This window comes from Eubalaena glacialis, chromosome 17, assembly GCF_028564815.1.
Source record: "Eubalaena glacialis isolate mEubGla1 chromosome 17, mEubGla1.1.hap2.+ XY, whole genome shotgun sequence".
Lineage (NCBI taxonomy): Eukaryota > Metazoa > Chordata > Mammalia > Artiodactyla > Balaenidae > Eubalaena > Eubalaena glacialis.
This window is the reverse complement of record NC_083732.1, coordinates 85,863,310-85,876,335: the sequence shown is the minus strand read 5'-3', so window position 1 is coordinate 85,876,335 and position 13,026 is coordinate 85,863,310. Positions and strand designations below refer to the sequence as shown.

General features: G+C 54.9%; 1 protein-coding gene across 2 annotated transcripts in view; it reads left to right on the top strand.

Annotated features, from left to right (window-relative positions):
• Positions 1–13,026, top strand: part of TRAPPC9 (trafficking protein particle complex subunit 9) — a 535,221-nt gene that overhangs the window by 404,237 nt on the left and 117,958 nt on the right. For both annotated transcript variants that reach the window (XM_061171479.1, XM_061171478.1), the window contains one exon: positions 9,862–10,015. In XM_061171479.1, the coding sequence (XP_061027462.1) occupies positions 9,862–10,015 (154 nt within the window). The remainder of the gene's footprint in view (positions 1–9,861; positions 10,016–13,026) is intronic.

The following is a 13,026-nucleotide window of genomic DNA, read 5'->3' as shown; positions in this document are numbered from 1 at the left end:
TCTGATCCATCTGTAACTGTTCTACAAAAGCTATTTTAGGGTTATTTAACTCTGTTGGTTCTTTTGCTTCTGATTAGCTTGATGAGGGAAACTGCCATGGTCTGTCTTAAACCCAGATGTCAAAAATACTTCCACGTATTTCTCTCACGTCCTTTCTTTAGCAGCATCTGCCAGGAAAAAATCTGCCAGCGATGTTCCAATTTGTTTCCCTCTTTCTCTTCATCTCCCTGGGCCTGGGGTTGAACCTGTGAGCATCCTGGCTGCGCCCCGTGTTTGCCGAGTGGAGTGGGTTTGAACCCCACCCCCCAAACAGCAGCAGCCCCCCGCCCCCACGCCTTGTGCGACCCCGGGGGATGCAACGAGGAAGGTTGCCTTCTCATTTTTGAACCCTGGACCCAGGCCCTGGGCTCTGGCTTCCCGGCAGCCTCCCTCCTGGGTGTCCCCTGGACAGGAGGGGGGAGCCAGTGCCTCACCTGTGGATGCTCCTGTGTGCACAGGAGGCCTCTGGCTGCCAGGGGCCAGTGCAGCACAGGGAGGAAGCTGCTCCGGGCTGCCATCCCCACCTGGGCTGTGGAAGGACGTTTGTGTCCAGGAAGGCCTGACCCTTGGTGACCACACCATCACCTGTGCCTCGGTTTCCTCATCTGCTTTGTGAAGACAGTAAGACCATTTGAAGGAGGGTGTGTGTGCTGACGGCAAATACTCAGTAATCGTTCTCTCCCTCTGTAGTTTCCTCTTCCTCTGCCTCCTTCAGTTTCTCCTTTTTGTACTATTTAAAAAAAAATTTTTCCTTTGTTCTTAAAACTAGCCTTTGACATTCCTTGCAGCGTGGGTCCACCTGCCTGGCGGTGTGGCCATCTACTCGGCCATAGCGAGCAGGGGATGTGCACGCACCCTGATGAGGCCATGGGAGCCTCCGTGGTCTGCCCCTGCTTACCCCTCTGGCCTCGTCCCTCCCAGGCCCCTCTGAGCAGTCGGACGGGCGTCCAGGGAGCCGAGCTAGCGTTCACGCGCCATCGCATCGTGCTCTGCCACTTGTGATGTTCCCCGCGCCTGGGATGTTCCCTCCTCACCTCACCCCGACGCCCAGCCCGAGCAGCTTCAGGGGCAGTGGACAGGCCTGGTCGTCCCCTTTCCACGCTGAGCAGCACCGAGCATCCCTGTCGCATAGCACTTGCCACAGCTCGTCACAGACCTCACAGCCCGTCTGCCCGAGGTCCCTCTCCCACGGGGAGACGGGGGCTGCTTCAGATTCGCCCATGTCCCTGAATGCCAAGCGCAGGGCCTGCGTCGTGCTGACCGTTCTCTGAGTACCATCGCGCTGGTCCCAGGTGGCTGCTCCCAGGTTCCCCTCTCAGTCTGGCCCGGCCGGCACCCCACTTGAACCCTAATGTGGCTCACAGCACATCCCACCCTGGCACGTTGGCTGGCGGAGCTGTGGAGTAAGGTGACTAGGGGACGACAGTGAGGTGTCCCATCAGCTCGTGTCCCTCGGGCGCAGTCACTGACCTGCAGCTGCCGTTCGGGATCCCGACTTCGTTTGGGGTGATGGGGTTGCCGGCCGGGACCCGGGCTGGTGCCCACACCCTTAGGTAGAGGCCGCCCCACAATGCAGCCACGTCTTCTGCAGGGTGATGGGAGTGAAGCAGGCTCCACGATGGGGACGCTGCTGCCTTAGATCTCCCTCCCTGGCCAGCACGTTACTCTGGGAGAACTCACAGGAGCCGGAGGAGCCCGGGCGTGTGTTAATGCACCCACTTTTCACTTAAGGTTGCATGGCGGCCATGGCCCACCTGCCCCGGCGGAGGCTGCCGCTCTAATCTGAGCTCTTCGGTGGCTTTCCCAGCCCACCCGAGCGGAGCACGGCCCTCGGGGAGAAGCAAGGACTCACTCACTCATACAAGGCAGAGTGGGTCCACCTGCCACTTGAAAGCAGCTCGTTTCCTACTACGGTTGGAAGCAGGCGGGAACTAACCCTGATGACGCGCCAGCTGCACCGTGGCCGGACCCTTACTTGGGTTAACTTGCGTGTCCCCCCTCCCCCCCCCAGGAAGGCCCCCCACGTCGGCCCAGGACGGAGGCTCCCAGTGGGTAACTCTCCAAAGACACAGCTGATTAGAGGCAGGCCTAGGCAGAAGCCAAGTCTTTCAGACTCTAAAAGAATAGCAGAAAACCGGGAGAGCATCTGATAGGTATTTTGATCTTCGTACAGACTTCCCCAGAGTAGTCAGTGAGGAGCATTGGAGAGAACCCCAAGCTCCCCCTTAGAGACCCAGCAAATCCAGGGAACTGTTGGCATGATTTCTGGTGCTCACCGGGGAGGGAAGGCCCTGCTTCAGCCAAGCTCGTGCTGTGCTGGGGGACCTGTGAGTCCGGCTGTGGAAAGAGAGGGAGAAAGGAGATGAGGGTAGACGGGCAGGAGCTAGTGGGGTCTCTCCACCAGCCTGTCCTGTGCGGGGCCTCTGGGAGCAGGCGGGGAGCTGTGGAGGATGCAGGGCTGAGGACACAGTGAGAGGCTCAGGTGCTTTCGTGTTAGCCTTGGTGGAATATTCTTTGTGATTACAGGATAGTGAAAAGAATAAATAAAGTACCTAGCATTTACCTGGCGTTTTTTACTTCATAAACGCCATTGTAAATGCTTTCCTGTTTTGATCTCAATCCATTCTAGAACTTTTTTTTACCTCCCCCCAAAAGTAATAGCTGTAATTTTGATCACCAATTATATGCCAGGTGGTCCAAATTCTCCACAATCCTGACTAACCCCCAGGTCAGATAGCCATTTCCTATGTGAGTTCTTAATCACCACAGGTAACTGGGCTGCCAGAGGGACCTTACAGCCCACCTTCCTGGTCACAGCACACACCCCAGAGGACAAGAAACTGTACTGTGCTCCCTGTTCATTTGGCCTAACTGCTTTGTACAGCCTCTGGCCACCAGGCTCCTAGGTGACCAAGCGTGGATTTAGAATCCAGGTCTGTGTGGCTGCAAAAAGCCCACGCTCGTTCCTCCACACAGTTCTCCGTCCCAGAGGGTACTCTGAAGTCAGGTGACCCGCCCTGGATCCCACGTCCTGTCAGGAGCAGAGTCGGGCTTGAGCCCCTGCCCGCTGGCCTGCCATCCCGCCCCTTCCCACCACACCACAGAGGCCCCAGCTGTCCCCACCTCTGCCGAACCCTGTGGCAGGGATCCAGCAGGCCGGCCAGCCCTGTTTAGATGGCAAGGCCCCCCCTGCAGGAGGCCTAGCGGAGAGAAATCAATGAAAAGTGACCCCGGAAAGCAGGGATCCAGCCCTCACTCTGCTTCCCGCAGTTTCAGGGGGGTCAGCCGGCAGCTCAATGACGTTAGGAGTAAATCTCATTTTATTAATTAAGCTCTATCTTCTGCGCCGAGGAAGGTACTTAACGGGTCCCAAAACAATTGTTCATGTACAGAAACGCAAGGTACGGGGTTGTGCTTCCACAGAAACGTTGGCTGAGATGGAAGGGGACACTCCTGATGCTTCAGAGCCAGCGCCTCTGGACATTAGAAGCATTGCTTTGTTTCTTTTTCTCTAATACAGAATAAACTCATATCAGTTTTATACAGGAGGCGTCGGCGTTTAGGGGGTGATTCGGAGGCTGTACGTATGCCTGTGGCGGAAGCAGCCCTGGGCTGGAGATGGGTCGGCAGAGCCCTGGCCGCCCTCGGGGAGGAGGAGGGCAGGACGCTGGGGACGACGGGGGCACGGTGACAGGGGGGTGCCCCAGCCGGCCTGAAAGGCAGCATGGGAGGCAGGGAGGCTTCTCAGGGAGGCTGGATCTTGGAGCGGGGGGTGGAGTTAGCTGCCTGGAGGAAGCGGTGAGGACAGGCGAGAGGCCCCAGGAGGGCAGGTCCTTGGGGGAGGAGGACTGTTTGCCCTCAGCTCCCCCCGTCTGTAAGATGGGGCAGTGCCCTGGGGTCCCCGCGTGTGGACGACGGGGGAGCACGTGTATGGGGGAGTGTGACGGGGGATGCCACGTGGGGTGACGGGGGATGCCACGTGGGGTGACGGGGGATGCCACGTGGGGTCCCTGGTCCTCTTCTCCTGCGGAACCAGCTGGTCCCTCGCCCATGATCACGCCACGCGGTCATTCTTCCGAGAAGCTGTCTCGGCAGCAAGAGGCCCTGGTCCCCACTCCAGTCCCCACCCTTGGCCTTCGCTGAACTCACAGAAACCCAGGCAAGAGGTTGGTGGGCCCTGGACAGCCTCCAACTCACAGATGAGGAACTGGAGATTCAGACAGACTGGAACCTCAGAGGCAGACTCGGCGATCAAGAGAGGCCGGGATCCTGTCTGACGCGGCATCTGCTCAGCTTTCTCCCCTCCAGGTGGATCCCAGCCTCTGCGTGATGCCAGCTAGAGGGTGGAGCCCTGGCCCCCAGGCCTGTGCTCGTGTCTGAGCTGCACTGACCCTGCCGAGCGCTCCGTCCGTTAGCTGCGTCAGCCCGGCATGTGCCCGGAGCGCGGGGAGCAGGGACACCTCTTGGGACCCCCGTCTTCGCCTGCCGCGGGCTTTGGGCCGTCCAGGCCGGGTTAAGAGTCCTCTGCCCCGTTTGCCTTCCCTGTGGCCTTGGGCAGCACGTGGGTGTGATCCCACCAGGGCTGCCGTGGGGACGGACGTAGGTGGTGGTGGTGAGGCACATGCTGGGCCCCCCGTGGCCATGGGTGCTGCCACTCTCGTGTTTGGTGCCATCCCTGATGGTGCTTTGATTTTAGAATACAGTTCTCTTCAATTAAAAATAATAATACGGAAGGTTTTGTTTTTTTTTTTTAAACCATAACTGATCTATGAGGCTTAAGGTGAAAATGATCTTCTTGGGCGTGATCCAGGTTGTCAGTGTTGATGCCATTTTCTTGTCTGCCAAAAGTTCTTCTCATTCAGGATGGATGACTCTGGAAGGTTGGCCGCTTCCCTTTCACTTGGATTGTACTTCATTATAAAACAGAGAAATAGGCTGGCGTTCTGCATAGTCAAATAGACTCCCGAAGGATGCGCCACATAAATTTAGAATACCATCTTATAACTATCAATTATCTCCCAATGAAAGTTCAATTTAATTATATGTGGATAGTCCTTCTAAATCCGACTCCTTGATTTGTATTTAAATGTCATCATTATGACTTCCCTGGCGAGGTTATCAGCTGTTCAAAGGCTGAATCATATGATATGGTATTTTAAAAACCACCGCTTTTTTATAGACTCTTCAAAAATCACAGCACCTTTTTTTAGTGCCAACTCTTGACTATTATTGTCACATTTGGCCATAAAATTAAACGTGAAAATTGGCATTCAATGGCAGTATTAATTCTCTTTCACTCCGACGCGGCAAAGATGAAGAGGATTGAATAGCGGTGGGGGCTGCACGGTTAGGAGGCTGGGGGAATCCACTAGGGCGCTGGGTCGGCACCAGTAACTGCATTCGGGTCCGAATCTCAGCTCTTCCACGAGCAGCTCAGGTTATTTCCTTAACTTCCCAGCCCCTTAGTCTCCCCATATGTAAGGTGGGATTGATCATCGTTGACAGTGGCCACTGTTTGTAGGATGCTATGTGTGTGCTGGGCACTTGCGGACCGTCTTACTTAATCTGCACAAAATCTTACAAGACGGGGCTTATTAGCCCCAGTTTGGGTGCAGGGTTTTGCACTGTGAGGCAGTGCCGCCCTTCCGGGAGGGTTTGTGCTGTGGACGAGCCTTGTGGCAGAGCTGACCTCTGATGGCATGACCATTGGCACTGAGTGAGAGCGCTGACCTCTCACCCACCCTCTAGGTCACTACTGCCGACTGCATTCCGCAGAGGTGCTCAGGGAAGTGGAGGGCCACGGCCAAGGTCGTGTTCATGTCGGGGCAGAGCTGGGGGTCCAGCCCAGGTGGTCTGCTCCCAAGCCGGGGCTCCCTGCTCTGTGCCCTCCGCTGCCTCGGTGCCCATGGGGTGGACGTGGCTGCCGTCCGGGGCCTCAGCTCCCTCCCCTCCGGGGGCCGCTGCAGTAGATGGTCTCCCTCCCTCTCCCCCTCCCCCCCTCCCCTAGGCGGCTCTGGACTTCCCGTCCTCCTCTCCACAGGGAGTCCCAGCAGCTCCTCAGTTCCTCCATAAGCGGCCCTGACGGCCGTGGGGCCGCCTCCTCTCCGAGCAGCTGGTTTGTGATGGGCTCTGGACCTGCTGCGTCACCAGGGAGCACTGCTGCCCCCAGTCAGGGTGGACCTGGAGCAAGGGTGCCTCCCAGGGCACCAGGCTGTGGCTCCCCCTGTGACAGTGCTGGCCCTCGGGACCGGTGTGCGTGTCACGCGGGCGGAGAGCTCACGTGTGGGGACTCGGCTCTGGGAGAAGTTTCCCGGCCTCGCTGCCGGCCCCTCCCTGGAGGGGAGGAAGGAGGAGGGCAGCGGGGCTTGGGACCGTGCGCAGGTCCCACGGAGAGAGAGACGTAGAGGTGGACAGCACCCCTCTGCCGTCTGGGGGAGTAGTCCTCGGGTCCTGGGGTTGCCACCCTAGCTACAGGATTTTAAGCAGGGTGCCCCTGGGTGAGTCACTCAACTTCTGGTACCTCGATTTCGTCATCTGTGGGAGAGGAGGGACACTGCCTTTGGGACACCTGCTGGCAGCACGCATCCTGGGGCCACTGGGGCAGGAGGGCTGTTGTAAGTTTGGGGGTGCGCTGGTTCTTGTGGATGGCAGGCCCGCGGTCACCGGGTCTGTGTCCCACGCCGGCTCTGAAAACAGCACGAGCAAAAACCATTACCTTTTAGGTACTCTGCCTAAGCAAGGGAGAACCAGATACGGCAAAAAACAGAGCAGCGCTGAGTCTGAGCGGCAGGCTCTTGATGGGACTGCCAGCTCTGTGACATTGGCAGGTGGCTTATGCCCACAGAGCGTCATTGCGTCTGTAAAAGGAAGCAAATCACACTCATCCTTAGGCCACAGTAATAAAAAAGATGAATGTATATTTAAAACACCTGGCCCAGGGCTGGGTATGCGATGAGCGTTCGTTGCATTTCATTTTTTTTCCTCTCCTGTTCTGTGGGCACACCTGGCTACACTTTCCTGAAGGGTGGAGATGGGTCATATAGTATGACACTTACGCAGTCAGAAATTGTTTGAAAGAGCTCCCCCGCACACGGTCACACAAATATAATCCTGGTGGCCAGTGGCCAGTGTGCGTTCTGACCCTAAGGCTGCTGAGAGCCGGGCCTCTCTCCCTTCTTGCATTCGACCAGAAGAGAGCTGGGCATTGGGATGTGTCCACACCCATCTGACAGGTGACAGTTATTAGTTCTTTTTGAGTTATCAGACGATGAGCTGAATTTGGCCTTTTTAGTGAACCTTAGGAAATATTCTGACCTCTTGTTTGAAGAGAGCACTAGTTTGCTCCGGGCTAGCTTGGAAGTAGGAAGCGCTTCTGCCGGGTGGGAAATTAGAAGCACTCCGGCTGCACTCACAGGGGAAGAAAGATAAATGGCTAATAAGCTCCTGAAAAAATGTGCAACCTCAGGAGTAATTCAGACAGACCTGCAAATTAAAGCATCAGCGAGGCAGCATTTTGCCTCTTACTAGCACAGATTAAAAATTGATCATCGTCAGTATTGGCAAGGGTGCAGAGAGAGGCGTGCCCGCCCGCACTGCTTGGGGCATGTACCTCGGGAAGAAGCTCTCTGAGAAGGAACTTGGTCCTCTGCCTCCAAACCTCAAAGGTTTTCACATCCTCAGATCAGTAATTCCGCCTCTAGAATGGAGTCTAACAGGCAGTCATAAAGGCAGAGAACAAATTTAAGCACAAAGATGGTTGTTACGATTTTTTTCACCAGTAATTTTTTAAAGAATGGAAAATACCTGAAAGTATGAAAAATAGGGGAATTGTTAAGTAAATTATGATACTGCCATATGGTAGAATATTCTGCAGACTAATTTTTAATGATGCGAAATTGCTCATCCTATATTAAGAGAAGAAAGCAAGTCTTAAAATTATGTATATATGTATGTGTGGTCACATATATTTAATACTTACATAATGACTTATATGTATGCTTATATAATGATTTAAACTACATTAAAATACAAGTGCTTAGAAAAAAGACTATAGAATTAATATATCAACCTTAGAGTATAAGATTGAGTGCTTTTTCTTTTGTATGCTTTTCTCTATTTTCCAGCTTCTTACAGTAAGCCTATCTACTTGTATAATCCGAAAAGAACAGTAAATGTAATTTTTTGAAAGTGGTCCTTGCTATGAAATGCACTGTTTCTGCACTTACACAGAAGTGCCTCTAACTCTTGAGTAGCTGACCCTTAAACGTCAAGCTCCCGGCCAAATGCTGTGGATTTACCAACGTTCCAGTAGTCCTTTCCAAGCTCTCAAGACCTCTTCCTTGGGTTTAATCTTATGTTTATACACCCTGAATACCAGTTCCTGGTTGTTGAAGAAGCTCCAAAGGCCAATTAGAGCATGCTGGGGCTCAGCAGAATATTTTGGCCACAGCACAGGCTATGAAATAAAAGAAAATGCCTACTTTTATCCGTTGAGTGACAGTCATCTTCAGGGCCTGACACGAAGGAGCCCCCCTTTCTCCCCCTCTTTCTTTATCCATCCATGTAACACATTTTTGTTGAGTACCTGCTGTATGCCTGATTTCGTGCCAAGAGGTGGGATTTCAAATGTCAGTAGGACATAGCCCCTGGCTATGTGACTGTCAGGGGCATGGGAGTGGGAGTGGAGGCAGGCTGCGGACGGTTAGCTAGAGCCCGCCTGCCTTCTAGAGACCAGGGCCTGTAGCACCTGGGGACGCAGCTGAACGTGGATACAGGTGTGCGGGCTGGGCAACAGTGGCGGTGGGCGGGAGGTAAACATTGGCCTGGGGTGTTAGGGAAGGATCTTAATTCACTCATTCATTTCTTCTCTGAACCGGTTACTACAGTGTGCCAGGCAGGCATTATTCCAGGCCTGGGAAACACTGGTAAACAAGACAAGAGGATCTCTGCCCTCAAGGAGCTGAATTTTGGTAGGATTGATAGACAGTTAACAAATCCAGAAGTAAATATTTACAGCTCATGGTAAATGCTATTGCAGAAATAGGTTGAATGCCGCAATGGAGAATGGGGCGAGGGGAGGGATGAGATGGAAAGCTGCTGTGGAGAGGTGGGCTGGGAAGGCCTTTCTTAAGCTCAAATCTAAAGGATGAAAGGCTCCAGCTGTGCCAAGGGTCAGAAGAAGAACATTCCCACGTGGGGAGCTGTGGGCACAAAGACTAAGGGAGGAAGAGCCTGGTGTGTTCTGGAAACTGCCAGAAGGTTGCGAGTGCGGGACATAGCAGCAGTGTGGGAGGCTCTGTAGAGGATGTTGTACTTGGGCCAAAACCTGAAGGGAGGGTGGGGTCCTGGGCTTATGGGCTGGAAGTGGGCGGGTGGGGAGCTGTGCGACTGGCGGGGCACGCGGCGTGTGTGAGCAAGTCCATCTGGCCAAGGGTGAAGTGCAGCACGGCAGGCAGGGCTCTGATGACAAGGCTGCAGTTCCCCCTGGGCTTTTGGGGCCCCAGGGGTAAGTGATTGCCAGGCCACCTCGCTGCGATTTTTCCCTTGCTTCCTCTCTGCCTTACCCTATTCCAGAATTCAGATTTCCTTCTGGGGTTGGACACTCTGACTGTGTCTTCTGTGCTAAACGGTGTTGAGCCAGCTCTGAAGCTGTTACTACCCTGGGAGTCAATTATTTCATTTTCTTGGAATGAATCGGTTATGAATTACTAACGATAATGATTCATTATCCTGTCTCATGCTGGCATGGGCTGCTTCTCCAGCAGCCCACAGAAGAAATTGCCCTCCTGATTAATTCTCTGCTCTGTTTCCCCGTTCTCTTAGAATGGCTATTCAAGTGGACAAGTTCAACTTTGAGAGTTTCCCAGAATCCCCTGGGGAGAAGGGGCAGTTTGCAAATTCCAAGGAGCTGGAGGAGGAGAGGCAGGAAGCCCGAGGCCTGGAGATCAACAGCAAGCTGGACATCCACTGGACCATCATATCCTTTTCCCGGTGCCCACCCCGACCTGCGGACCCCTGAGGAGGACCCCAGAGGGGTCAGCTGTTGAGCGCTAGCCACAGATAACTCAGAAATGGCATGGCAGGGAGATGCGGACCAAAGAGTGGGCATTTTCTTACCCTTCCACCACGTCCAGGGCCCCACGAGTGAAGTATGGGTTCAGGATGAGGAAAGGCCTCCTTGGGGCCGGTGCTGCTCTCACTTGGATCACGTCTTTCCTGTCAGCGTTGAGATCTGTGTGAGTGACCGGTTCTAACGGCCACCTATCAGTGCTGGGCTTGGGGTCGGGGGGTTCCACATACTGACAGCTGAACACAGGATACGATTGTTGGGGAAACTGAAATCGGGCTGTACAGCTCAGCAAGGCACGCGGATGCCATTTGGAAAAGACTGGGGTGGGGGCATTAGGAGGACTGCACTAAAGAAGACGGCTTCATAAAATAAGTGGCCCTGCCTTGAGCTTCCAATCAGTGCCTGGCTTGTGGTAGACACTCAGTTGGGTGAGTGGGACTCTGGAGAAACCTCAGGTTCACTTACCTATTTACGTGTTTTTTCCAGCAGTCTTTACTCGGTGCCTGCTTTGGGTTGGGTGTGTGGCAAGTCGCCTGAGGGACTGCAGTGCGGAGGCAGGGCCTCATGGGGTTGCCCGGTCCCGAAGAGGGTATGCATCATCTGAGGATTAAACGCACGGCTGGGGAGCAGGGACAGAGCGTTATGCCAACTGCTGTGAGGTTCGGAGGATGAAGCTGCCGGGCGCAGGGCAATCAGGGGTGGCTTCACAGAAGGGGTGTCGCCATGGTGGGCTTTTTAAGGGTGAGTAGAAGTTTATCAAGGGGACAGGGGTGGGAGATGCCCCACAGTTCGCATGGTGCGAGAGGATGGCTCGCTCAGGGTGTCTCCCAGGAAGAGGCAACTCTGATGGGAATGTCTGTTGATTACCTTGTTCACACACTGGTTCTGTGCAAGTGGGATGGTCACAGGCTGTTGTGTGGTCTCGTCGCCCTGGATCCTGGAAGCACCCTTAGGCTGCAGGAGGCGTGGCTTCCAGGACCGAGGCAAGTTCCTTTGTGCCAGCTAACGTGAATCTGGGCTTGGTAGACAAGACCCCTGTCTCCGAGGAGCTTGTGACAGGAAAAGCGCTGTAGATGGAAGGCTTTGAGAACCAGACGCCAAAAACTAGAGCGCTCAGGAGCTCACGGAGGGAGCCTGGCATGCGTGGTGGAGTTAGGCATTGGTCTTCTGTACAGAGAGAAGTGAAAAGGTGGGGGGCCGCGGGAGGGGCCCTTGGTGACCCCACTTCTCAGCAGGGTCAGGGTCCAGCCAGCTGGCGCTCGTTGAGCGAGCAGAGCGTCGCAGCACGGAGGAAGGCGGCACCCGCGCCGCGTCCCAGGCTCGCTGCATCCGTCACCTCTGTCACCTCTTCACACCTCTCTGGTCGGCACCTCTCACGGTCCGCTGGGGAAACGGGATCTCAGCAGGGTGAGCTGACTCACCTGGAGTCCAGCCAGGAAGTGGTGCAGCCAAGGGCCCACCCAGGTGGGGTGGCCGGCGGCAAAGCGCTTACCTGCCAGTCCGGGTCCCCACGGGGAGCGTGGTGAAGGTGATCATATCCTGTGGCGGGGAGGGGGGCAGGGGGCGGGGCGGTCGTGAAAGGAGGCCATTAGCGCTCAGTCCTGGCGTCTACGTCCTGACACGAGCTGGGAGGGTCCTTTCTGGGCCTTGGGTTGCGGAGGCTCCGCACCTCCTGCGTGGAGCCCATAGGGTCCCTGTGGAGCCGGAGGAGCCACGCTGGGTCCTGGAGCCTTGGCTTCACGCGGGAGCTCGTGCAGAGCCAGGCAGGCCTGGCTGGCACCCGTGGGGGAGGGGCGCTGTGCTCGGGGACCCAGTGGGAAGGGTTCATCCTTCTGAGGGGTCTCATTCTGGGACTGGGGGGCCTTGCCTCCCCAAGTTTCACGGAGACTGGGCCTCACTGGGAGCCGGGGTGCACGGCAGCACCTGCGAGTGTCATTTCCTGGGTGCTGCCCCCAGGGGTCCCACATGGTCCTCGGCACCCGCTCAACAGCTCCCAGGGCGTTTCTCCCCCCGTCTTGCTGATGCAGCTGCCTCTGAGTTCCTGCAGAGAATGGGGAGGAGCCAGCCCTGAACCCCTCAGCCTGCTTGAGCCCATGGTCCTTGCCTTCTAATGGGGTTATATTGACCATCAAAACTCTTAACGTGCTTTGAAAACTATTATTGAAAACGTACTAAAATGTCTGGGTTTCTGTCCTTTTAGCCTTGATTCTTTCAAGAAGCTGACTTCCCTATTTTGTGTTCGATTAATAATTCAGGCCGTAAATCCTTATTGAATGCCTACCATGTGCCAGGCACACCTGTCTCCCAGTTTACTGATTGGAAGACTGTCCCCAAAGGCGAATTTGAGTGAAGAGAATTAGCATTACGGACATTCCCTCCCTCCCTGCTTCCCCTCCTATCTGGTAATGACATCTGGCATGGGATGGATAGCAGACTTTTGCTATTGTAAACCTAAATTCAAGCAGATGGAAAGACCAAAGATTGAATTGGCTAATTATTTCATTATGCATTTTAATATTTTCTCAATATTTAGACTTCATAAAAAATTTGAGGCTAGTTTGACACCCATCCGTAGTAATAAAAATGGCCCGTATGTAGCACGTAAGGCTGGATAGACGTGTTTTAAAGGAGACTGTGGCTCTTGCAGTAGGTGTGTGCACACCTGTCTGGGTAATATCTGCAACATCCAGATAAGTGGCAGGGACACCGGGAGCTCCAGACCCACTCTGTACCTGGCTAACAGCCTGTACGTATTGTTTCCGTGTGCTGAGCCCTGGAGATGCCCCCAGTCTGCAGGAGGGGCAGACGCAGAGACGGGCACTCACCGTGCAGCCCGGGAGGGCTGAGACAGAGCTTTCCTGCGGTGAGGACCGGCAGGGCTGGAGTATTCTAAGCACATTCCAGAGCCTGACACGCAC